We start from the raw sequence: 26437 nt of genomic DNA on the forward strand, positions 1-26437 counted from the left end.
TACATTATATCTAAGTAAAATAAAATGAAACTGCAGTAGTAGTTTTAATCTAGTTTCATAGAAAAATTTGCACATGCTCATGATACTATAAGCTTTAGGTGAGAACAGATCTGAGTGCATATTGGCCCTGAATTCGCAGTCAGTAGTATGCCATCATACCACCTTTGAAACTGATCGCACGCGCTAAATCCCGAACTTGCGATCTGTCAATTTCCAACTCTGCATTGGCTTCGCTGCACGTTTCACCTACCCATTGAAATCAACGTGCTGGTGAAAAGTTGGGCTAATTGCCCACCTACTGTGCATTAATTACCCTGAAAATATTTATGGCTGGTGCAAACCGGCGCAGGAGCCTGTTGGACAGCATAAGAATGGTGGTGGTGGTGGTGATGAGAAAATTACATAATTTTGAGCTAGGTTTATGTTGCAGCCCATAAAAAAGCACCCTAAAACAGTTTTATGGTTTTAAGGACACCATCAGTAAAAAGTATCTCAAGACTTTTCAGTGTCTGATTGAATTATGTTAACCATGAAATTTTGGTTTGTGTTTTAAATACTGTTGCAATGATCGTAATTTATTAATAAAATAGCATTTCTGGCTGCTAAATTATTTTAAATTAGTTTTTTTTTAATAGTCAGCAATTTAAAAGCCGAAGCCTGACATCAAATCGTTTAATGTATCGAAATGAATGCAATTCAAAGAAAGGTGCTGAAGCAATCTGTTGTAAAGTGCAGTGTGAACAGTAAAAACAAACCAGGTCAGCTGCTCAGATGGACTTTCTGCAAAGTTACAAAGATATGACAGTCTGTTTTGCCCATGTGTGGTTACCTGGGAGCAAGTGACCATTAATGGTACTTTAATTTTTCACCTGTCAGTAAAAGTGAATAGCTGCCAGGTTTCTGATTTTGGATATCGTTGGTCATGAGCAGCTACCTGGGGGCAGATGTCTGAAGCAACCAAATTGCCTCCTGACCTTCCCTTTTTCTGATGTTGCCCTTGTAAATAAGATGGCTTTACCGCCACCACCACACTCAAACTTCAAACTGTACGATTATGGCTTATATTCTGTCCTCCCTGGAACAGGACTCCAACTTTTCATGATGCAATTATTACTTTTTTTTATAAAGATTATATTTTTACCCTATTACCTCATACATATGGATTCTGCTGTGTAAATCAAATGGGTTTTCAGATTTATGAAAGGCTAAAGGTTTAAACAGTACCCACACTACATGCACACTGATATATACTGTTACCAGCTGCTGTGCACCAGTGTTATTCTGAAGATGATGACTAACTTAGTATGTTAGTCTGCTTGGCTGAAGGTCAATATTTATCCATTTTCATTAGCAATGGGGGAAATAGAATCTGGTGCAGGAGCAGATTTCAAATCCACTCCAACCCACACTGGAGAAATTGCATCTCTCACCCCTCCCTCTCCTCTTGGGTTTGATAGCATGCCAGCTACCTGCTACTGCATTTTCCACAGACACGACTGCATACATTCCCCTTTGCTGTCACACAGAAGAACTAATAAATAAAATCACTAACATTTCAAAGAATTTCAGGCCAACTGAATCTCATACTAATTAACTGGGAGTTGTTAAAGTAAAATCAAGGGTGCTTACAGCTTTATCTCTACAGTAAAAATGTTGTTGCTGCTACCTTTGGGTCTCTTTTATTTCATCTCCCACAGAAAGTCCAAGCTGTGAGTGAAACTGATCCTGTTATGGGTTGTACACCCACACACCTACCTGATGTGATTAATGATGAGGGTTGTAGATGGAATGAAAAAATCATCCACCCTGTCAAACTGTTTGCCGACTGGTTGGGTATGGATGGTGTGATGGGCTGCACTCCCACTGGCCTGATTAATTACCTGTAGAGAAACAGTAAGTGAAATAGAAAATTTGCCCAACACAGGTGAAATTATATGAAGGCTCTTAAAATGACCAATTGCGATAAGCACAAAAATTTGTGACATTTATTATAGTGCGTGTAAAAATAAAATGCCATTAAAGTAATACTGAGCAAGTAGATTTTTAATAATCTTTGTTGTTCAAAAGGCCACTCAGTTCTTTTCCCTGATGAATTAGTTCATACTTAATTTGTTATTCAACTTAGAAGGAATGCAATTTATTGCTGATTGTGAAAGGTCAAGATATTTTATATTCTTTTCTGTTCTGTTCGCTGATTATATGTAATTAGATAGTTGTAATAAAGCTTTACTACAATCTTAGAGTTAATCATTCTGACTCTTCCTGATGCTGTATAACAATAAAAACTATTAAAGTACTGTATTTTTATTTGAATATTATAGATGATTAATTGAAATTAATTGATGCTTGATCTTTGAGATAGATTTAATGCTATTCAGCCAGAGTCAATGTTTTAAATCTTTATTTAGCACTAGATTATTTATGAGACACAGCAACTATTGGAATAGCTGAATATTGCTCTAACAAAGTAACTAACACTTTGAATTAAAGGTAAGAAAACTAATGTAGTATAAATATTGGGAAACTATTTGTATTTGACCCTGTGTGACTGCTTTTCACTATTTTAAGTAATAAAGAATAGAATTTCTGTGACATTCTGGCCATACCAGAGGGAGAATCAGTCAGAAGGTTGTGGGGTCAAGTCCCACTCAAAGACTAGAGCAAAAATCTAGGCTGACACTTCAGTGCAGTGGTAAGGGAGTGCTGCACTGTCGGAGGTGCTGTCTTTCTGATGAGATGTTAAACCGAGGCCGCATTTGCTCTCTCAGGTGGATGTAAAAGATCCCATGGCAGTATTTCGAAGAAGAGCAGGTGAGTTATCCCCGGTGTTCTGGCCAATATTTATCCCTCAATCAACATAACAAAAACAGATTATCTGGTCATTATCACATTGCTGTCTGTGGGAGCTATCTGTGTGCAGATTAGCTGTCATGTTTCCTACATTACAACAGTGACGACACTTCAAAAGTACTTCATTGTCTGTAAAGTGCTTTGGGATGTCTGGTGGACATGAAAGGTGCTATATAAATGCAAGTTTTTCTTTATAAAGGGTCAATTAGTGAATAGTGGCAAGCCACAAGTCTCATCATGGCTAAGAGATCCTAAATAAAATGGGATTGATGTTGATGGTATTGGGTTAGGGGCAGCAAGGATAATAAGGAAGCTAAGAAATACATTAAAAAGGCAAGGTGAAGCGGAAGCAAGCACAAAATGGAGTGCCCGATTTTTGAAGAAAATTTCAATTCGGTAAGTAGTAATCTGAAATATGGTTGAGAAAGTTCTGAGTTCAAACCCAACCTAGGAGACATGAGCTTATGTCAGCACTTTAGAGTGATAATGATTTCCTGGCGCTAATTGTAAAGAGGCATGGGTTACCTTAATGCATGTATTACCATTTCTACAAGACACTCATACTATCTTATTTCTCTTTTGACCTAAAAGGGAGAGGGAGACAAGATGTGCGTGGTTACCCAGGTTAAATATTTAAAGGGGGGTTGAACCTTGGAGGTGCCTTGGATCTCAAGTAGTCAATGGACAGCCTTAATAGGAACATAGGAACAGGAATAGGCCAGTAAGCCCCTCGAGCCTGTTCTGCCGTTCAATGAGATCATTGCTGATCTGCGACCTAACTCCATATACCTGCCCTTGGCCCATATCTCTTAATACCTTTGGTTAACAAAAAGCTATCAATCTCTGATTTAAAATTAACAATTAATCTAGCATCAATTGCCATTTGCAGAAGAGAATTCCAAACTTCTAAACTTTGTGTGCAGAAGTGTTTTCCTAATTTCACTCCTGAAAGGTCTGGGTCTAATTTTTAGATTGTGCCCCCTAGTCCTAGAATCCCCAACAAGCGGAAATAGTTTCTCTCTATCTACCCAATCTGTTCCCCTTAATATCTTGAAAACTTTGATCAGATCACCCCTTAAATTTCTAAATTCTGGGGAATACAACCCTAATTTGTGTAATCTCTCCTCGTAACTTAACCCTTGAAGTCCGGGTATCATTCTGGTAAACCTATGCTGCACTCCCTCCAAGACCAATATATCTTTTCTAAGGTGTGATGCCCAGAACTGCTCACAGTACTCCAGGTGTGGTTTAACCAGGGTTTTGTATAGCTGCAGCATAACTTCTACCCCCTTGTATTCTAGTCCTCTAGATATAAAAGCCAGCATTCCATTAGCCTTTTAGATTATTTTCTGTACCTGTTCATGACATTTTAATGACCGATGTAACTGGACCCCCAAATCTCTTTGGACTTCCACTGTTTTTAGCTTGTCACTATTTAGAAAGTACCATGTTCTATCCTTTTTAGGATCAAAGTAACCTCACATTTGCTTACATTGAAATCCATTTGCCACATTTGCCCATTCACTTAATCTATCAATATTCCTTTGTAATGTTATGCTTTTATCTACACTGCCTACAATGCCGCCTATCTTTGAGTCATCGGCAAATTTGGATATATGACTTTCTATGCCATCATCTAAGTCGTTAATAAATACTGTGAATAGTTGAAGCCCCAACACTGATCCCTGCAGGACACCACTAGTCACACCCTGCCAACTTGAGTACTTACCCATTGTCCCAACTCTGTCTCCTGCCATTCAGTCAATTTCCTAACCAGGTCAATAATTTGCCCTCAATTCCGTGAGCTTCTACCTTAGTTAACAGTCTCTTTTGTGGGACTTTATCAAATGCCTTCTGGAAGTCCATATATATAACATCCATAGACATTCCCCTGTCCACTACTTTAGTCACCTCTTCAAAAAATTCAATCAGGTTTGTCAAGCATGATCTGCCTTTTACAAATCAATCCTGGCTCTCTCTGATCAACTGAAAATTTTCAAGGTGTTCAGTCACGCTATCTTTAATGATAGACTCTAGCAATTTCCCGACAACAGATGTTCGGCTAACTGGTCTATAAATCCCTGGTTTCACCCTCTCTCCATTCTTAAATAGCAGAGTGATATATGCAATTTTCCAATCTAAAGGAACAGTTCCTGAATCGCTAGAACTTTGGAAGATTAAATTTAGCGCATCTGTAATGTGCTCACCTATTTCCTTTAAAACCCTAGGATGGAAACCATCTGCTCCTGGGGATTTGTCACTCTTTAGTGCCATTATTTCTTCATTACTATCATTTTACTTACGTTACATTTATTGAATCCCTATCTCCGATTCAATATTAGCTTCCTTGGGATTCTTCTACTGTAAATACTGACGCAAAGTAATTATTCAACATGTCTGCCATTTCCTTATTATCATTGACAATTTCACCGCTTTCAGTTTTTAAGGGGCCAACATTGTTCCTGACTACCCTCTTTTTCCTAATATAATTGTAAAAATTCTTTATATTGATTTTGATATCCCTTGCAAGTTTCTTTTTATACTCGCCTTTTGTAGCTCTTACTGTCTGTTTTGTGACCCTTTGCTGTTCTTTGTACCTCTCCCATTCACCAGGATCTGTGCTATTTTTTGCATTTTTGTATGCTTTTTCTTCTAGTTTTATGCTGCCCCTTACCTTTTTAGTTGTCCATGGCTGTTTTTTTGACAAGTAGAGTTCTTGCCCCTCGGGTATAAACTGGTTCTGTATCACCTTAAATTCTTTTTTGAACATCTCCCACTGATCTTCTGTCATTTTACCCGTTAACAGATTTGCCCTTTACTGTGGACAATCTCTGCCTCATCCCATTGAAGTCAGCCTTACCTAAATCTAGAATCTTAGTAGCTGTTTCATGTTTCTCCCTTTCAAATGCTACGTTGAGCTCGATCATGTTCTGATCGCTATTGGATAAGTGTTCGCGCACAGTTCTGCTGTTAACTAAATCTGACTCATTACTAAATCTAATATGGCCTGCCCCCTTGTTGCCTCTAGGACAGATTGTTGTAAAAACTATCCCGGACACACTCAAGAAATTCACTACCTTTCTGACAGTCTGCTTATCCCAATCTATATGAAAGTAACTGACATGAATCTTGTCATTCATGTGGAAATGACTTATGAAATGATACTGGGCGGCCTGCTGGTGGCGCTGTCCAGGGAGAGTATAAATACTCGGGCATGGGCCCAGCTTGCTCAGGACATTCTTTAACAGGAACTAGTGAAGGACACAACTAGGTCTCCATGTTGAAAAACAGTTGATTAAAGCCTTATTTAATACTCAGACCAAGTGCCTAGTACAGGAAACTCTCTTTTTACCGGCACCTAAATAACCGAAAATCTCTCTTAACCGGCAAAATTCAGGAGTAGGTTCAGGTAAGTTTTACTTCATATTAGTGGCCGTGTAACCGGGGTTCCTGGATCTGTGGCCGTGTAACCGGGGTTCCTGCACCTGTTGCCATGCAACAAGGACACCTGGGTCTGTGGCCGTGTAACCAGGGTTCCTGCACCTGTTGCCATGCAACAGGGACGCCTGGATCTGTGTCCGTGTATGGGGCTCTCGTACCTTAGTAAGTATCTCTCTAATCCGGACTTTTTCATCAACCGGCAGCACGCCGGTCGCGTCGGTGCCGGATAAAAAAAAGAGATTTCTGTAGTTTTCTTACGTCAGTAACTGTAAACTCAATAGTTTTGTCGACATTCGCAGCAGGTAAGAGTGCTAATTTCACTCTTAATTTTAATGAAATATTTCTCAAACTACATAGTACAATTTTATGGACCTATCATATTATTAACATATAGTATTAACTTCACCTGCAGTTTTCCATTGACTGGCACTACCTGTTATTAAAATTAAAGAAAAAAGAATGACTTGCATTTATATAGCGCCTTTCATGATCTCAGGACGTCTCAAAGTACTTTACAGCCAATGAAGTACTTTTGAAGTGTAGTCACTGTTGTAAGATAGGAAACGCGGCAGCCAATTTGTGCACAGCAAGCTCCCACAGACAGCAATGTGGTAATGACCAGATAATCTGTTTTTGTTATGTTGGTTTAGGGATAAATATTGGCCAGGACACCGGGGATAACTCCCCTGCTCTTCGAAATACTGCCATGTGATCTTTTACGTCCACCTGAGCGAGCAGACGGGGTCTCGATTTAACGTCTCATCCGAAAGACGTTCAGGGTTCACAGAATATTGAGTTGTAATATGTATAACATTGTTGCTAAATTTATTGTCAATGGAGTACAGCTAATTAGATGCTGGAAATTGATATATTTACCTGCAGTGTTGGCGAGTTTTTCTTCATATCACCCCAGCTAAGAACCCAGACTTGATCATGTGATTTATCATAGTGAAGTTTCACTGGAACTGGATCAGTGGCGACAACCTGGAATGCAGAATGGAATCAAATGAAGTGCTGTTGTACAAACCCTAAATTATTAATAAATAAAAGCCCACATCATTTCCAAGATCTATAATAACTTATTAGAGGACAGAGAGGAATTCATTATTTTATTTACGTTGTAGTATTCAACATTAGATGAAGGAACAGTATTTTTTCCCCATTTATTTAGAGATCCAAGAATTGGTTTGTTTTTCCAGTGTTTCAATGTAAGAAGCAGCTGGTTAATTAAGTGCAACTAATTAGCATTTTCCTTAAGGTAGTGCACTAATGGCCAGCTGAGACTGACCACCACTCAAGAGTACTCTTTCATGTGCTTCCTCAAGCCTTGATTATGCACCACAATGCTATTTTTGTTTCCTTTTACTGCCAGCTCGTGATGAGGACTAATGTTTGCTCAACAAAAAAGTTATTTCTGTGCCGATGTCGGAATTGTAACACAAATGAGTCATAATTCTCCACATAGGGGAAGGTCAAAAATATAGATGTAAGGATGGATAAATAGTCTGGCATTTCCACTTGATTACCTTTGTAGTTTCAGGTGAAGTTTAACAGTACGTTTGGGATAGAATCCACGTTAGAGTATATTGTACATGGTCTTTGGAAGGAACAGGTTTGGCGGACTCATTTCTTTGCTCTAGCGAGTGGGTCAATAACCAGAGGTCATAGATTTAAAATCATTGGCAAAAAATCTAGAGGGGAGATGAGGAGAGTGTTTTCACTCAGAGTTGTTGGGGTCTGGAATGTTCTACCTGAAAAGTTGGTGGAAGCTCATTCCATAAATAATTTTAAAAGGGAGTTGGACAACTTGAGGATGGGGAACTTACAGGGTTACGGACAAAAAGCGGGGACTGAGCACGACTGCTCTTTCAAAGAGCCAGCACAGGCATGATGGGCTGAATGGCCTCCTTCTGTGCTGTAATTTTCTATGATTCTCCACTTTATATTCTTATAATGAAAGTTACACATTTTTATCTGTACGTAATATTTAAAACCTATACATTTTTTCTTTTGTCTTATTTTTGTTTTCACATCAACTATGAGTCAATTCTTCCAAAAAGATTTTTTTTATGTCACAGTTGACTCTTTACAGCAACCAGAGAGAGGAAAGTGTTCAAGCTGTTTGTCTGGGCTGGATTGTAATCCAGGTCTTGGAAATGAATGGACAGTGTTCATAACATTTAAAAAGCATTTGTTGCAATTAACATCCATTTGTATTTGTATCTCATTATGTAACTTCAACAAATCAAATAATATTTTCTTTAAAAGTGAACTCAATAGCACATAGCAGTGAATGTAACTTCATAGCATGTGTTTTTTTTTTAACTGTAGTACAGGTAGGCTATCCTTTATCCGAAAACCTTGGGACCAGCTGTGTTTCGGTTTTCGGAATTTTTCGGATTTCAGAAGGTTTTCATCTCCGTATCTGACAACAAACACTGTTGCTTAGCAACAGCTTGTAAACACTCGGGCCCTGCCTTGGAAGCGTCTCTGAAGCTGTTGCTAAGCTACAGAGACTCTTTCCACAGCCTGACTGTTTAAAAAAATGCTAGGGGAAGAAAAAAATGCTAGGGGAAGAAAAAAAACCTAACAAAACAGCTGCTGATTTCTGCCGTTAGATCGAGGTTTCCGGCTCCCCCTGCTCCATTTCTGAATTCCTTGACTTAGCGGGGGTCTGGGGCTCGACTGCCGTCGCCAGTTGTGGGAAAGCCGGATATCGGCTGACTCCTACACTAAGCTGGCCCGCAAATCAGGTCGGGGGGGGGGGGAAGAAAAGACTATCGGACGGGCCGCTGCAGCTATTGGCCGGGCCGCTGTATTGTTGGGTTCACTCTCCCGGTACCTCCTTCACACTGCCCGGCTCGGCCTGCAATCTCCTACCCAGGAGGGAACTCTGTGACCCTCTGCCCTGCTCACAGGGAAAGGCAGAGCTCCCGGACCACTCCTGTCATGTTTGGCGCCACTTGGGTCATGTCGTGCGCACGACATACGCGCCACGAAAAAACTTTCGGTTTTTAGAGGTTTTCGGAAGTGCGGATAAAGGATAGTCTACCTGTAACAGCATCTTCAGCACAACAAGCTGGTTCACTACATTAAATCAATAATTAAACAAAAAGGAAGCCAGCCTTCAGCGGTTGAAAATTGCTCTATTTATAATCTCATCATCGCTACACAAACATTGAAATATATTGTTATGGAAATTCAGCAACTAATTTATTAAAAAAATAACAAAATGTTCACATTCTATTACTATAATTATTTGAATGTGATTACATCCTGATAATTGCTTATAAATAGACCATGTAAAATGCCATTGTTATGTATGACGTATTAATTTATTTTTAAGAGAAAACCAAAACTATTCATTCTTGAAGAAATTTCTAATGAATTGGCTGTATTAAATAATTTGTAAAACAAAACTGCCTGTTGTTCTGGAAGAACATTTGCTCCTGATAGTTAATTTTCCATAAAAGCCTCCCTACTATGTCAATTCACACACAGGAACATTATTAACAGCCTTAGAAGAAAACAATTTGAAGGCAATATCTGGCTTATGGGGGTGTTAATCTTCCTCAGCTTTCCTTCATTTAACATTACAGGACATTGCTGGTTTCACAGAATTGCTGGTTTAGTTCTGTTTCACACTTCAGATGTTCCATATTATAGAAATGTTCTATTTTTAAAATAAATTCAAATTATGGACATTTTTTGAAAAATAAAATCCTGTAGTTTTGGAATTATGCTACGTGACCATTAGCTTAATGCATTCATATGCATTTCTTTGCTGTTTTATTGAAGAAATTAACCTGTTTGGGCTAACAGCTATTAAAATAGCAGAGAAAGGAACTGCGTGCAAATATATTGTGCATTTATATGCTAATATTCACACACAGTAATTTCAAGGCCTTTGAAGCTTTGTAGTGGAACTTCAGCTTCTCCTAGCCTTCATAAGCTCCTTGACATGGATTAGTCAGTGTCTGTCAGTGGGAGGATTAAGAACGCATTTATTCTGATCCTTGTTTTTATTTCTGTTTTCCAACTTCCAATTTCATTATGCAATTATTCCTAGTGCTCGATTCCTAATGTGGATTTATCATACTTGCTTCTGAAATACATGTTTATTTTGTTTTTAACAAAGGCTAATTATTACTTATATGTGAACATAAGAAAGTGTAATAAGAAAAGGCCACTTGGTTTATCAATCTTGCATCTTTCCAAGGACTATGCAAGATTTTTATTGTCATGGAGTGTTCCTTTAATCTCCGAGGTAAGTAAATAGATACAAGTAGAAGGAACCAATCTCCTTGAAATGTCTCCCTAACCCCAGAAGATAAGTTATTGAAAACTCCTTAATATCAAAGTCACATTGCAATTTACATTATTTAACCCTGACCAATTGCATTTCACAGATGAGATTCCCATGATCCCATCATTACTGGAATATTTCATGATCTATGTCTACATTTAACTTTACAGCCTTCAATCTTGTCCTTAACCAGATACCTGTCTATCTTGGAGCGCAAACTATTTCTGGAGAGAGTCAATTCCTCACAATTACAACTCTTAGCAAACACAATTTATTTTAACCTAGTCAGTTTTGTTCTTGTGGTCTGTAGTTTAAATTAAATAACTTTCTTTCATCTACCTTATCTAAACATATTAAAGCCCTTCTCAATAACTGTTTACTCAATGAAGACAAGCTCAGTACTGTGAGATTCTCTTCATAGTTTGAAATCACCTTTGCAACACTTCTCTGAAACTTCTCCAATTCATGAACGCCCTTTCGAAAGTAGAGGTCCTTGAACCATACAGAGTTTTTCAAATGTGGCCTGACCAATGAGTTAACCAGGTTTACAACTGCATATATATAAATGCTATAGAAATGTCAACTGGTACTTGACTGGCTTTGTTGACAACAGTTTCATATTGGCTAGATACTTTCAGTAAATTTTAAATAATTACATTTAAATCTATCCATGTGTGTATGCTTCATATTTCCTACAGCAATGTGTATAGGATTTGATTTATCCATATTAAATTCTATTTGCCAGTCCATAGCCTATATAATTAATCTATCCATATCTCTTTAATTGTTGTCAATCTCTTCAACACTATTCACCAGGCTACATAGCTCACTATCAGCAAATTTGATGATACCACGAGAAGGGTCCTGTTCCATGTTAAAAATAATGTGAACAGCAGGGGACAAAGAAAACATCCCTGCGGAATTATGTTAGGCATAGGCCCCAGACAGCATCTTGTCTATTTACATTACATTCTGCTTACTACAGGAAAGCTATTTATCTAGTTAGTTTCTTTTTTAATTTATTTCATGTGACATTCTCTTCTTTAAAAGTCTGAGATAAATGCAGTAACATTGCTGCAACACAATGGAAGCATACCACCATTTCAAAACATGAGTTTAACTCAAAAGGGAATTCATAGCATTACATAGAATCTACGGCACAGATACAGGCCATTTAGTGCAGTTGGTCTATGCCGGTGTTTATACTCCACATGAGCTTCCTGCTACTCTAATTACCTCTTCCCACACTGCCCCCATATCCATCTAATTCCTCCTCCCTTGTGTATGCACCAAGCCTCCCCTTAAATACATCAAAGCTCTCTGCTTCAACCACTCCACATCCCCACCACACTCTGTGTAAAGAAACTCCTCTTAACTTTAATTTGATCTAGTAATGGGTATTATATTTATGCTCCCTTTTTCTGGGCTCACCCACAAATGGAAACAGTTTCTTCACATACACACTATTGAACCCTTTCATAATTTTAAAGACCTCTATCAGGTCTCCTCTTAGTCTTCTCTGTTCCAGAGAAATGAGCGCAGGCTGCTCAATCATTCCTGATAGTTGCATTCTCTTAAGTCTCCTAAGATCATTGTTAATCTTAACTCTATTTTCAACTTGTATTGGTAATTTTAGTGGTTTATGCATCTGAATTTCCAGATCTCTTTGTTCCTTTTGACCATTTAGTTTTTTACCTTCCAACGCTTAAGTGGCCTCCTTATTCTTCTTACCAAAATGAACTACCTCACACTTCATTATATTGAATTTCATTTGCCATTTACCTATCCACTCTGCAAGCCTGTTTATGTCTTCCTGTATTTTGGTGCCGTCTTCCACACTATTAGTTACAACCCCCAATTTGGGATCATCTGCAAATTGTGACACCACACCTCTAAGTTCACAGTCCAAATCATTTATGTATATGGTGAACAACAGCAGTCCCAGCACGGATTCCTACAGGTCATCACTTCCCACTTTCTGCCGGTCCAAGAAACCTCCCTTAACTGTTACCCTCTATTTTCTGTTTTGGAGTCATCTTTTAGTCCATTCTGCTACCTTGCCCCTGACTCCAAACACCATGGGGGTGATTTTCATTCAGAAGTCAGGAAGGAGGCGGGACTACAACTTTGGGGTTGTAGTCCCACCTCCATCGAGATGCGGCCAATCCACACGATTTTAACTTGATTGACCTTGTTGAGCCCGCCCAGCGGGCTCAGCAGGCCAATTAAGGGCCACCCAGCAACAGGTGACATCACAGACTGAAATTTCATCTGTCAAGATGTTTTGACAGATGAAATATCAGTGTTTCACAGCTGTTTGAAGCTGTCAAACGCTGACAGTCTTACTTCTAACCTGAGTCCTTCTCCACAGACTCAGTTAGAAATCTCACCGGCACAGAAAGCTGCAGGCTGTCACTTTTGACAGTTCACAGCCATTCTGCTTTCTGAGCCGGTGAGATGATCGACTCCCGAAACCTAGAGGAAGGAAGGCTGAAAAGGTATGTACAGGTAAATTAAACTTCTTTACACACTTTAGACACACCAAACACACTTACCTTTGCACTCATGCACCCATCACTCACCTGAACACTGATATCTTGAACCCTCCAAGTCCTTCAACCCGACGGCCCAACTCCTCTAACTTGGCGTGGTTTGGAGCTGTCGGGAATCCCACACTTCAAACTTTAAAATAGGGATTAGGCTAAAAACTGCCTGTTAACAGGCAGTTAATTGGCACTAATCCCTTCCCGCCTCGGGTAGGCAGGTCCCAGTGCGGGGCGGGTTGGGGGTGGGATGGTGTCGGGACCCCCGAATTCAGGACTTTAACCCCCTGCACGCCTCCAATCGCGACTCCACGGGTCAATGAAAATCGACCCCCATGACTTTTGGCATGAGTCTCTTATGTGGCACCTTATCGAAGGCCTTTTGAAATTCCATGTATACCACATCCACTGCATTTCCCTTGTCTACTTTTTCTGTCACTTTTTCAGAGATGAGGGCAAGGAAGGAAATCAAATAAAAAATTGGAACAGAAACAAAATTATGACGTTTTTAAAGCTTTATATTCATATAAATAAATGTAGAGTTTCTCCTGGTTTCCTGATTGGTCTGTGCTAATCACATGGTATTATCTTATCAATCCTATCCCAGGATAATAAGAAGCACACCAGTCTCACTCCCTTCCTACCGACAATGCCACAAGAGATCTATGAGCTTCTTCAAAACATTTTTCAAATAACAGTTGCTAAAGGCAACATTAGGTAACTAGCTTAGATGATTTACTGATCTCAACAGAACAAGTGAGCAGGATTAACAAGTACGATTGTAATATCAGTCATGGGAGCACCCCATGCTGTTTACTTCTGTTGAAATCAATTCAACTGGCTCAGATCTAGCTCAGAAACTCCTCAAAGCTAGTTCGCCTGGGAGCTGAAATATTTCTGTGTGCTAATTTATGTACACTGATTAACCCTTTCATGTTAAATTCCTGTATGCTTGTTACAAATGTTTTGCTAGCTTTAGATAGGTACTCGGGTTTAACGGTGCTGGTCAGTCCTGTAAGTGCTCTCCATGCCATATATCCAGTGGTGTTCCCATACTGCCCAAGATCTACCATTGCATAACCTGGGGATGTACCAACAGTAGCTCTTTGATCATAACTTGATATTGGGTCTTTCATATGTGCCCTCACATGCATCTCTTCAATCTTTCAGTGCTTGGACTGAAAACACTTTAGTGACATGAATTGTTAGGCTGCTTTATTTTACAGACAGCATGTCAATATACAGTAAAAAAAAAACAGAAAATGCTGGAGCTACTCAGCAGGTCAGGCAACATCTGTGGAGAGAGAAAGAGAGTTAACGGTTCAGGTTGATGACCTTTCGTCAGAACTGGAAAAGTTAGAGATATAACAAGGTTTTAAGCAGGTGTGGAGGCAGGGAAAGGGGGGAAGGGAGGAAAGAACAAAAGTGAAGGTCTGTGATAGGGTGGAAGGTCCGAAGAAATGGGGGCAGAGGTTATGCTCATTTTTTCAGATGGCACCTGTTGATCATTCTGCTATTCCCATTTACACCTCTTCTAAACCCATCTTTTCTTTCTTTACTTGTCCCATTACCATCTCCTTTTGCCTTGTACAATCATAACTTCACTTTTGTTCTTTCCTCCCCTCCCCCCCACTTTCCCTGCCTCTGTACCTGGTAAAAAACCTTGTTATAACTCTAACATTTTCCAGCTCTGATGAAATGTCATCGACCTGAAACGTTAACTCTGTTTCTCTCTGCACAGATGCTGCCGGACCTGCTGAGTCGTTCCAGCACCTTCTGTTTTTATTTCCAATTTCCAGTATCCGTAGTATTTTGCTTTTGTATAAGTGAATGTACAAAGTGACTCTTATAATCAAAACTCACTTACTTACCTCTTCTTTATGAATAAGAAAACCTATATTAAACCGTGACACACTAACCTACATTAGGTCAAGGGCTGACAATGTGGAAAACTGCCCAGGTATGTCCTGTCCACAAAAAGCAGGACAAATCCAACCCGACCAATTACCGCCCCATCAGTCTACTCTCAGTCATCAGCAAAGTGATGGAGGGTGTCATCGACAGTGCTATCAAGTGGCATTTACTCACCAGTAACCTGCTCACTGATGCCCAGTTTGGGTTCCGCCAAGAACACTCGGCTCCCGATCTTTTTACATCCTTGGTCCAAACATGGACAAAGGAGCTGAATTCCAGAGGTGAGGTGAGAGTGACTGCCCTTGACATCAAGGCAACATTTGACCGAGTCTGGCATCAAGGAGCCTTCGTAAAACTGAAGTCAATGGGAATCAGGGGAAAAATGCTCCACTGGCTGGAGTCATACCTAGCAAAAAGGAAGATGGCTGTGGTGGTTGAAGGTCAGTCATCACAGCCCCATGACATTGCTGCAGGGGTTTCTCAGGGCAGTGTCCTAGGCCCAACCATCTTCAGCTGCTTCATCAATGACCTTTCCTCCAACATAAGGTCAGAAATGAGGATGTTCGCTGATGACTGCACAATGTTCAGCGCCATTCACAACTCCTCAGATAATGAAGCCGTCCATGCCCGCATGCAACAAGACCTGGACGACGTTCAGGCTTGGGCTGATATGTGGCAGGTAACATTTGTGCCACAGAAGTGCCAGACAATGACGATCTCCAACAAGCAAGAGTCTAACCACCTCCCCTTGACATTCAATGGCATTACCATCGCCGAATCTCCCACTATCAACATCCTGGGGGTTACCATTAACCAGAAACTTAACTGGACCAGCCACATAAATAGAGTGGCAACAAGAGCAGGTCAGAGGCTAGGTATTCTGCGGCGAGTGTCTCACCTCCTGACTCCCCAAAGCCTTTCCACCATCGACAAGGCACAAGTAAGGAGCGTGATGGAATACTCTCTACTTGCCTGGATGAGTGCAGCTCCAACAACACTCAAGGACAACCATCCAGGACAAAGCAGTCCGCTTGATTGGCACCCCATCCACCACCTTAAACATTCATTCCCTCCACCACCGGCATACCGTGGCTGCAGTGCATGCCATCGACAAGATGCACTGCAGCAACTCGCCAAGGCTTCTTCGGCAGCACCTCCCAAACCCGTGAATTCTTCCACCTAGAAGGACAAGGGCAGCAGGCGCATGGGAACACCACCACCTCCAAGTTCCCCTCCAAGTCACACACCATCCTGACTTAGACGTATATCACCGATCCTTAATCGTCGCTGGGTCAAAATCCTGGAACTCCCTCCCTAACAGCACTGTGGGAGTACCATCACCACATCGACTGCAGCGGTTCAAGAAGGTGGCTCACCACCACTTTCTCAAGAGCAACTAGGGATGGGCAATAAATGCTGACCTTGCCAGCGACGCCCACATCCCATAAAATAATTTTTTTTAAACTGCGCACAAATTACTAAAGCATTTGGAGTGGGGAATGTCTCTGCAACGGGGATTTTAATTTCCCAGGAATTTAATAGCCAATGGCGAGCCATCCAGCAGTGAGGGCAGGACAGCTGAAAGACCTGTAGACATTATAATTGACTGTTTTCTAATACAACATGTTAGTGAGGAAACTAGGGGTAATCAGGTATTTAATTTAGTTTTTAGTAGTGAGCAGTATCAGACCTCCATATGGGGGGAAACCTGGGTAACAGTGACCACAATATCATTTGATTCTATTTCATCAGTTAAACAAAAGTTGGCAAGAAGTTAATGCTGGCTCCAGATTTTAGGAGGGCTAAAATTTGCAAAAATGGCAGAGCACTTAAATCAGTAGATTGGCTAACCTACGAGAAGGGGAAATGACTAACAGAAGAAAAGTGGAATACCTTTAAAACCATTCTGATCCAAAATGAAGACATGTATGTTCCTCGTGTCAAAAGAAGGGCGCACGATAGAACAAAGCCAAAGTAGCTAACTGGTCATGTTAGACTTGAGCAAAAATACTTTTACAGACTAAAGTAAAATGGGGGTGAAATTGATCTTTGGTGCTCGTGCAAATTGGCGATTTTGGCGCACGGTAAAATGGTCTGCCAATTCAGTATTGTTCGTTTGCCATTACCGTCAATATCAATGCCACCCCCCCAATAACTCTTAAACATGCACGGCTAAGTATCGAGCTCAGCTAAGGGCAACATTTGTGACAACTTGCATTTATATATCGCCTATAATGTAGAAAATAATCTCCCGTGGTACTTCCCAGAAGCCTAATCAGACAAAAATCAACATTAAGCTAAAGAAGGCGATATTGGGAGGTGTGATCAAAACCTAGATCAAAGAGATGGATTTTAATGAGGGTCTTAAGAGAGGAGAGGGAGCTTGGAAAGTTTAGGGAGCAGATTCCAGAGATGGGGCCTACACGGCGGCAATCATGGACATCAAAGGCATGGCAAAAGGAATGAGGGCTGTACAATAGTGATTATGTTACGGGATTAGTAATCAAGAGGCCTGGAATTTAAATTCAGTTAATTAAATAAAAATCTGGAATAAAAAGCTAGTACCAGGAATGGTGACCATGTAACCACTGGATTGTCATAAAAAACCATCTGGCTCACTAATGTCCTTTAGGGAAGGAAATCTGCTGTGCTAACCTGGTCTGGCCTATATGTGACTCCAGACCCACAGCAATGTGGTTCACTCTTAACTGCTCTCTGAAAGGGCCTAGCAAGTCACTCAGTTGTCAAGAAGGTGGCTCACCACCAGCTTGCCAAGAGCAATTCGAGATGGGCAATAAATGCTGGCTTTCCCACCAACACCCACATCCTGTGAATGAATAAAAAAACATTCCAGAGTTGGTTGGAGGAGGTTACAGAGATAGAGAGGCAGGACCATAAAGAGAATTAAACATAATAATGAGAATTTGAGGCACTGGAGGACTGGAAGCCAATGTAAGCCACCAAGCACAGTGATAGGTGAGTGGAGCTTAATACAGGCACCAGAGTTTTGAATGAGCTGAAGTTTTGAAAGAGCATTGGAATAGTTGAGTCTGGAGGTCACAAAAGCATGGATGAGGGTTTTGGCAGCAGATGGGCTGAGGCAGGAGCAGAGACAGATAATGTTATGGAGGTGGAAGTAGGCGAGCTTTATGATGGAGAGGATATGGCGTCGGAAGAACCTGTCGGCGTTAAGTACAATGCCGAGGTTGCGAACAGTCTGATTCAACCTGAGACCGTGGCCAGTCAGGGGGATGGAATCGATGGTGAGGGTATGGAAATCCCCTTCCAGGTGAAACAACGATTTACTTGTACTTCTCGCAATCTAGTATACTGTATTCGCTGCTCACGATGCGGTCTCCTCTACATTGGGGAGACCAAACGCAGATTGGGTGACCGCTTTGCGGAACACCTCTGTTCAGTCCGTAAGGGTGACCCCGAGCTTCCGGTCGCCTGTCATTTTAATTCAACGCTCCATTCCCACTCGGACCTCACCGTCCTTGGCCTCTTGTATTGTTCCACGGAAGCTCAACGTAAACTCAAGGAACAGCACCTCATCTTCCGATTAGGCACTCTGCAGCCTTCTGGACTCAATATCGAGTTCAACAATTTCAGATCATAACCTCGGCCCCTATTCCATGGAGAGATAGAGCTGGTTGTCATCACCGTATATGTCTTTGTATGATGTCATCAAGGAGCAGCATGTAGATGAGAAAGAGGAGGGGGGCCAAGGACAGATCCTTGGGGGACTCCAGAGGTAATGGTGCAGGAACAGGACGGGCAGCCAATGCTGGAGATGCTGTGGCTATGATTGCATAGGTAAGAATGGAACCAAGCAAGGGCAGTCCCACAGAGCTGGAGAATGGAGGAGAGGCGTTAGAGTATGAAGGTGTGGTCAACCGTGTCAAAAGCTGCAGAGAGGTTGAAAATCAGATTGATTATTTGCATGAACAAATGTGAGTCGTTCTGCGCATGTGCACTGTATGGGGGCGGAACCTAAAGACCGTCCTGCCACGCACTGGCAGCCGCACATGCTCATCCGTCGTTCCAACCGCACAGTCTCAGAATAAGGGGTCGGCCATTTAGGACTGAGATGAGGAGAAATTCCTTCACTCAGAGGGTGGTGAATCTTTGGAATTCTCTACCCCAGAGGGCTGTGGCGGCGCAGTCATTGAGTATATTCAAGACAGAGATCGTTAGAGTTTTGAATATTAAGGGAATCAAGGATAGTGCAGGAAAGTGGAGATGAGGTAGAACATCAACCATGATCTTACTGAATGGCAGAGCAAGCTTGAAGGGCCAAATGGCCTACTCCTGCTCCTATTTCTTATGTTCTTATGAATTTAAATGCCACAGCTGCTGTGGTGGGATTTGAACTCATGTCTCTGGATTATTAGCGCAGGCCTCTGGATTACTAAGTCCAGTTACATAACCACTAATGCTACCGTACCCGTTGCTGAAGTTGTAAATGCTAAAGTGGATGTTTCCTGCTAAAAAATAAGGGATTTCAAATTAGATAGGGCTGCAAGTCATGGTGGCATTCACCTAGCAATGGCCCAAGAGATGGGAGCTGTGCTAAGTGAGCCGCTTATATTTTGATTAAACAGCTCATTAGGTGAGGGTTCTTCCAATGGACTGGCAGGAGGCTAATGTTGTACCAATATTCAAAAAGAGCAGTGAGTCAGAACCGGAAAATTATAGGCCCATTAGCTTGACTTTGGTTATATACAATTTACTAGAAGTGACCATTAGAGATACTCTCTATGACAACCTGGACAAAAGGGGTATTAGAGACTCTCAACATGGCTTCTGTTGAATTTTCTGAGAAGGTTACTAGGTTGGATGATGATGGTAGCCCAGTTTGACAAAGTGCTATACAACAGGCTAATTATATGGTAGATTCCTGTGGGATATGAGGGCAGATCCTGGGGTGGATAAAGAATTGGTTGCATTCACATAGTTAGAGAGTTGGTAATAATCATAGAACCATACAGCACAGAAAGAGGCCATTCATCCCATCATAACTGTGTGGGCTTGTTGAAAGAGCTATCCAATTAATTCCACACCCTTGCCCTTTCCGCATAACTCTGCAAATCTTTCCTTTTCAAGTATATTTCCAATTCCTCTTTGAAAGTTACTACTGAATCTGCTTCCACTACCCTTTCAAGCCATGCTTTCCAGATTAAACCACTTGCATCGTCAAACAAAAATTCTCCTCATCTCCCCTGGTAAAGGGTTGGTGTGGAGACTGGTCACTAGTGGAATCCCGCAGGGTATGGTGTTAGGAACTTTGCTCCTCACTATCTATATCAATGATTTGGATGAAGGCACAGCGGGAATTGTCATCAAGTTCGCAGATGACACAAAGGTTTGGATTGGTATTAGAACTTTGGAACAGAAAGAAATAAGACTGCTGTCAGATCTAGATGCAATGGGGAATGAGTCTGCACCTGGCAGATGGCAGTTAATGTAGATAATGTGGGTACAGCTAATGTCAAACATATGCATAACATGTAGGGGCTCCAAACTAAAGTCTACTGGGCAGTAAAGAGACCTGCTACCTTGGTGTTACAATGCATGTGTCTTTAAAAGTTCACAACCAGTGATGTGAGGCTATAGTAAAGGCTAATAGAATATTGGGATATACTGCTATGATGATCCAATAGAAAACAGAAAGCAGTATATTGTCCTTGGACAAGACTTTGGTTAGGCCTCGTTTAGAATACTGCATTCAATTTTGGTCCCATAACATGGTGAATAATAGAGGCCCTGGACCAGGTTCACAGAAGGATCACTCGAATGATCCCTAGTTTAAAAACCCTTAGTTATCACAATAGGCTTAGAGAGCTGGATCTTTTATCTCTAGAAAATGTAGACTTTGGGGAGATTTGATTGAGGTATTTAAAGTAATGAAGGGAGTCAACTGTGTCCGTGTAGATAAACTATTTGAATTAGATAGGTTAGGGGGAAGCAGGGAACATGTGTATAAGTTACATAACATAGAGCTTGGTTAGATGTCACACACCATTCTGACTTGGACAAATATCGCCGTTCCTTCATTGTTGCTGGCTCAAAATCCTGGAACTCTCTATCTAACTTCACCACACAAACTGCAGTGGTTCAAGTAGAAGGTCAACTACCTTCTCAAGGGCAACGAGGGTTGAGCAACTATTGTTGGCCTTGCCAGCAATGCTCACATCCTGCATATGAATTCAAAAAATGTTTCACAGTGGGATAACTTAACTTTTCCTGGTCAGTCCTTTGATTCTGACTGGCTCTGAGTTTAAGGTGAGCGAGTTCTTCATTGCTAGGCCAAGCTCCTTTCCCAGACATAACTAGACTGACTGACCCCGAACATTGATTTTTCTCCCCTTTTTGATTTTTCTGATCACAGGAAGTCGACGAGCTGTCCCTTCAACATCTTCTCCACTTGCCGATTTGCCAGTAGGCCTGCCAAACAAACTGGCTACCTCCTTCCCAAAAGTACATTCACAGCAGATGCCTATGCTGGGTTCCAATGAATGGGTCGTGGCAATGACAAAGGGTCTGGAAGCTCAATGGGATATCTAAACTAAATTCCATTGTCTAAAGCACTCTGGATCCTACTCTACATTTCCCAGCTCTGCGAATCTAACCCCTTGGGAAGTACATCTAACTGAATAGTAGAATTTTTAACATAAATTATACCAAGATCCTCCCATAGCGGCCTATTCAGCAATCCTGAAAGATGACAGTGCCATTTAATGAAGTTATTAACCTATTTAAAATAAATGGGTTAACAACTTTGTTAGAATAGCAATTAAGGTTTTGGCCCAAATGCAGTAACCATTGCATTAAAAGTATGTACAGGGGAGTTTCAAACTCCCTGATAACATCAGCACTCGGTATTTAAACTAAATATACCTCGAAGGGAATAAAAGAAACAAAAAGGAAGTTAAAGTTCATTATTATACCATTGACCTTTTTTAAGCAATGCAGTTGTCAATAGAATATTGTGTAGAAGCAAACTAATTATATAATTATTATGCAAACTAAGCATTACAAGTTGTGTTTCTTCAAGCATTTTATATGAATAAGCAGTCATACAATATATTTGGTAAGTTCTAAGTTGTTAGTCTGCCTTACATTTTAGAAAGCTTTAAATTAAAGAGTATCAAAATCAATATAATTAATTTCCAATCAGAAGGAAAAAAATAATGAATCCAACTAATTGTCATGCAAACCAGTGTTCTGTAAAGTTGACATTGTAAACTATGTTTATGTTTTAAAGGACAAAAAAAATACTTTTATTCACCAAGGCTTAATTTAACTAACCCAACAATGTAAAAGAAGCAATAAAGACCTGCACTGCTTTCTGGGACTGAATATCAACAATCAGCACTCTGTTCAGGCTTGGCTGTGTCACGTAGATGTACTTGTCTTTGATGTTCACGGCAGTAGCCCAAACACACCGCTGGATTGCTTCACCCTCAGCTTTGGGGCAGACTTCATCCTAAACAACAATGTGGAGAAAAAAATCTTCAGTAACCAATTAATACTGAGGTGAAACTAGGTTCAGTTTCTGTGACCAGAGGAAAATCAAGGCAAATATAATAAATGATAAAGTTTAGAAACTGCTTGGGCAGCAGAGAAACGGTAGAAGGTATGTTTTTTTGCTCTTCTAAGAGTGTAGGTTCATTGCCTGTAAAATTTATATCATCCTTATTGTGTGTTAAGCTGACAAACTGTTTGTATTCATAGTAGATAACAATCTAATTTAAATGGTTAACTACCTAAGGGGGGGGGGGGAGGTTGGGGGGTGGTGTCAGAGCTGGGTCATAATTCTGGAGAGTTTAATTATAACCAACATCACTAAAACAGGTTATCTGGTCATTATCACATTGCTGGTTGTGGGACCTTTCTGTGTGCAAATTGGCTGCTACGTTTCCTACATTACAACAGTGATTACACTTCAAAAAGTACTTCATTGAATGTAAAGTGCTCTAGACATCATGAGGTTGTGAAAGGCACTATATAAATGCAAGTTCTTTCTTTATATTAAATAATGGAACAATATAAACTACCTATAGTACCAAGGACTTATAGCAATCTGCCAGCTAAGGGTTGACTAGGAATTCTGATGTTGGTTATTAGTCAAGGTTTTCTGGGTGATTTATTTTAAAACTGGGTAGACTAAATTGAACCATTGTCTTAACTTTTGTTGCCTTGTGTAATTATACTTTGAATTTGATGTACTAATCTGAAAATTGCATCTTCAAATCTTTATTCTTATTTTACTGTACATTTACACTTTTGGTTGAGTTAGATGAAGAAGGGTGGGAGGAGGCTCGTGTTGAGCTTAAACACTGGCATAGACCAAGTTGAGAGAATGGCCTGTTTCTGTGTAATTCTATGTAGTTTGAGTCCTGCATTTGTTATTTTTATATTCTGCTAAAAATTGGTCCTAAACACAGGAATTTATTCTTCAGTTACATTGTTGGCATTTGAAATGACCCTGCTGGGATATGAGTGCAATACTTATATAAAGCAATTATATGGCAGGATTATTGAGCCATTAATATTTTCAATGTTCTCATGGCAGTAAGAGCACTATTACTTTAAACGCTAAATGCAAATAGTGGCTTGAAATAAAAGCACACCACAAAACAGCTAATTCACCATAAGGAAAATATATTGACTAATGTACCACTATTTGTTCAGTCAACCAGTTAGAAAAGGTTGGTGCAATTTTCTTTATCTCACTCAGCGAATGCATTAGCATCGCAAAACGAGCAAAAATAGTGTAAAAAGTCTGACCATTAATTTGAGCTCACTTATTCTCTGTGTAATTATTGCCAGAGAGCAGAATGGGCTTTGAATAATTTAATAGTGGAGATTAAAAAAAACTGAAATCATTTCTGATTGAAAGGTCCCACCCAAATGGTCATCTCTCTTTCTCTAATATCTGCACTGACTGACCAGCATGTGTATTGCCAGCATATTATGATTTTTTTTAGAAATGAATAATCTAACAAAGTCCAGTTTATAAACATTAATTATTAGTATTGGTGTTATCTCGAGCACAAATATTTTTACTTGATATGTTGTGGTGCTATATCAACATGAAAGCCTTTCTTACAGCTCAAAGTCGGCTAAAGAAATGGACACCTAAACTTCAAGTATTCATTATCAAACTAATAAAAGAAACTAGCACGCAGCTGAAATGTATTTAAAGAGCCCTATTAAATCAGGCCAACAACTTTTGAAGGCGCATGTTGGTAGATCTGAAGGTGATTAGTGCAGCTTTGTTGAGATTAAATTCATAAACCCTTTCCATCACAGCCTAGGGAAAAATCCATTGCTACTGCAAAGATAGCACAATAAAACAATGACATTTATACAACTGCATGAAGAATACATTTTTTGCAATATGCACTGATCAAAATGCTGTGCCCATCTCTGTACAATTATCTAAAAGTATGCAATTTAGTAATATCTCGAGTCTTTTATACAACTTTCCAAAACCTTTCCCTATTTTTTTTCCGATTGCCACTCTTTTTCTGGGGGTGGTGGCCCATGTTGGGGTACAATTCCATGGCTACTGGCAGCCCTTGCCCAAGCAGACACTCTTCCTTGCCAGTTTTCATAGCAAGTATTGATATGCTATTCGACAGTTGGGGGCATCACAGCTGGGTCCAATCTGTCGTATTCTGTGCCTGGGATATCCACGGGGGGTTGCAGTGGAAACTCCAAAGAAATGACATCTATGGCTAATATGCGTTTCCACCAACCTTCTGCCAAAGTTACAGTGAGAGATTAAGAGAACCCTGTGGAAATTCTCCCCCACCTCCCGATGCCCATACCTGAGCACTTGGAAAATTATGCAAATGCCATCCTAATAGCTAAATGCGAGGAGATGGTATCAAATTCATTGCTTATCCTGCAGGGGCCACTCGATAGAGATGAGGGAATAGATTTTTCTCTTAAGCACTGGGGCACTGAGCTTGGCGTGACTGCCACCCTTATCTGAAAATTGGGCGCCAGCTGCTAAGAATTTTCTTTCCATTAAAATGGATAGATGGAAAATCATGAACCGTTTGTATCTGATTTTCTTATAAAGGCTTTTGCCCCTCCCTGCTCTTATGCCCCAATGCTGAAGAGCAAAATTTGCCCCCAGGAGTAGAAACAAATGATAAGAACATAAGATAAGAATGTAAGAATTCGGAGCAGGAGTGGGCCACACGGCCCCTCGAGCCTGCTCCGCCACACGGCCCCTCGAGCCTGCTCCGCCACACGGCCCCTCGAGCCTGCTCCGCCACACGGCCCCCTCGAGCCTGCTCCGCCACACGGCCCCTCGAGCCTGCTCCGCCACACGGCCCCTCGAGCCTGCTCCGCCACACGGCCCCGTCGAGCCTGCTCCGCCACACGGCCCCTCGAGCCTGCTCCGCTATTCAATAAGATCATGGCTGATTATCGACCTCAACTCCACTTTTCCGCCTGATCTCCATACCCTTGATTCCCCTAGAGTCCAAAAATCTATCTATGTTGGCCTTGAATATACTCGAAGATTCAGCATTCACAGCCCTTTGGGGCAGAGAATTCCAAAGATTCACAACCCTCTGAGTGAAGAAATTCCTCCACATCTCAGTCTTAAAAGACTGACCCCTTATCCTGAGACTATGGCCAGAATTTTCTGGGGTCCGTGCGGGCATGATTGGAGGCGGCTCGGGTGGGAAATTTGAAAAATCTTGCAGCGGGTGGGGAACTCGCCGTCATCCCGCCCCGACGCACCTTTCCCTCGGGCACGTTTGCTGGCACTGCAGCGACCCGAATGGCAGAGGCAGGCGAGCTAATTTAGATCATTATTAGGTACTTGTCAGACCATTAAGAGTCCTTTTAGCCTCCGGGATCACGTGGGCCGGCCCAACCAGTGAAAGAAGGGGAATCTCCATTCATACTTATGGGGATTCCTTACGTACGGAACTCCCATAAGTATGAATGGGGATCACTTAAAAAATTGAGCCGTGCCCCCTTTGGGGCACTAACTTCACCAGAGCGCTAATTTTAGCGCCCGGAAAAAATTAGTGCCCCCGCGGCCGAAATTCATCGGTATCGCCCCAAGAGAGAAGCGGGGTGCTACTGGAAGCACCCCGCCTCTCTCTTGGGGCGCTGCGAGGGAATATCACGGCGCTACGTGCCACGGTACTGCAGGCCTTCCTCCCCTTCTTAAAGGGGAGGGGCCTTGCACTGCGCGACCCGGGGCCCAGCTGGGCCACCAGGGATTGGAGTGCCAGCAAAAGAGCCCGGCACTCAAGCTAAGTGCCGGGCTCACGGAGCGCAGCCGGCACCCCGTGGGGGGGCTTCAGAGGAGGCCGGGGACGGCAGATGGGGCAGGTGCGGGCAGGCG

At 41.3% G+C, this 26437-nt stretch overlaps 1 protein-coding gene across 4 annotated transcripts in view; it reads right to left on the reverse strand.

The window, feature by feature from the left end:
* fstl5 (follistatin-like 5) overlaps positions 1-26437 on the reverse strand; it is a 1173542-nt gene that overhangs the window by 117955 nt on the left and 1029150 nt on the right. For all 4 annotated transcript variants that reach the window (XM_086010874.1, XM_086010870.1, XM_086010888.1 and 1 more), the window contains 3 exons: positions 22394-22543; positions 7168-7275; positions 1756-1880 (listed from right to left, as the gene is read on the reverse strand). In XM_086010874.1, the coding sequence (XP_085867000.1) occupies positions 1756-1880; positions 7168-7275; positions 22394-22543 (383 nt within the window). The remainder of the gene's footprint in view (positions 1-1755; positions 1881-7167; positions 7276-22393; positions 22544-26437) is intronic.

The sequence above is a fragment of the Somniosus microcephalus genome, chromosome 2 (assembly GCF_052327205.1).
Source record: "Somniosus microcephalus isolate GS21.2 chromosome 2, FLI_Smic_1.0, whole genome shotgun sequence".
In the NCBI taxonomy this organism is placed as follows: Eukaryota; Metazoa; Chordata; class Chondrichthyes; order Squaliformes; family Somniosidae; genus Somniosus; species Somniosus microcephalus.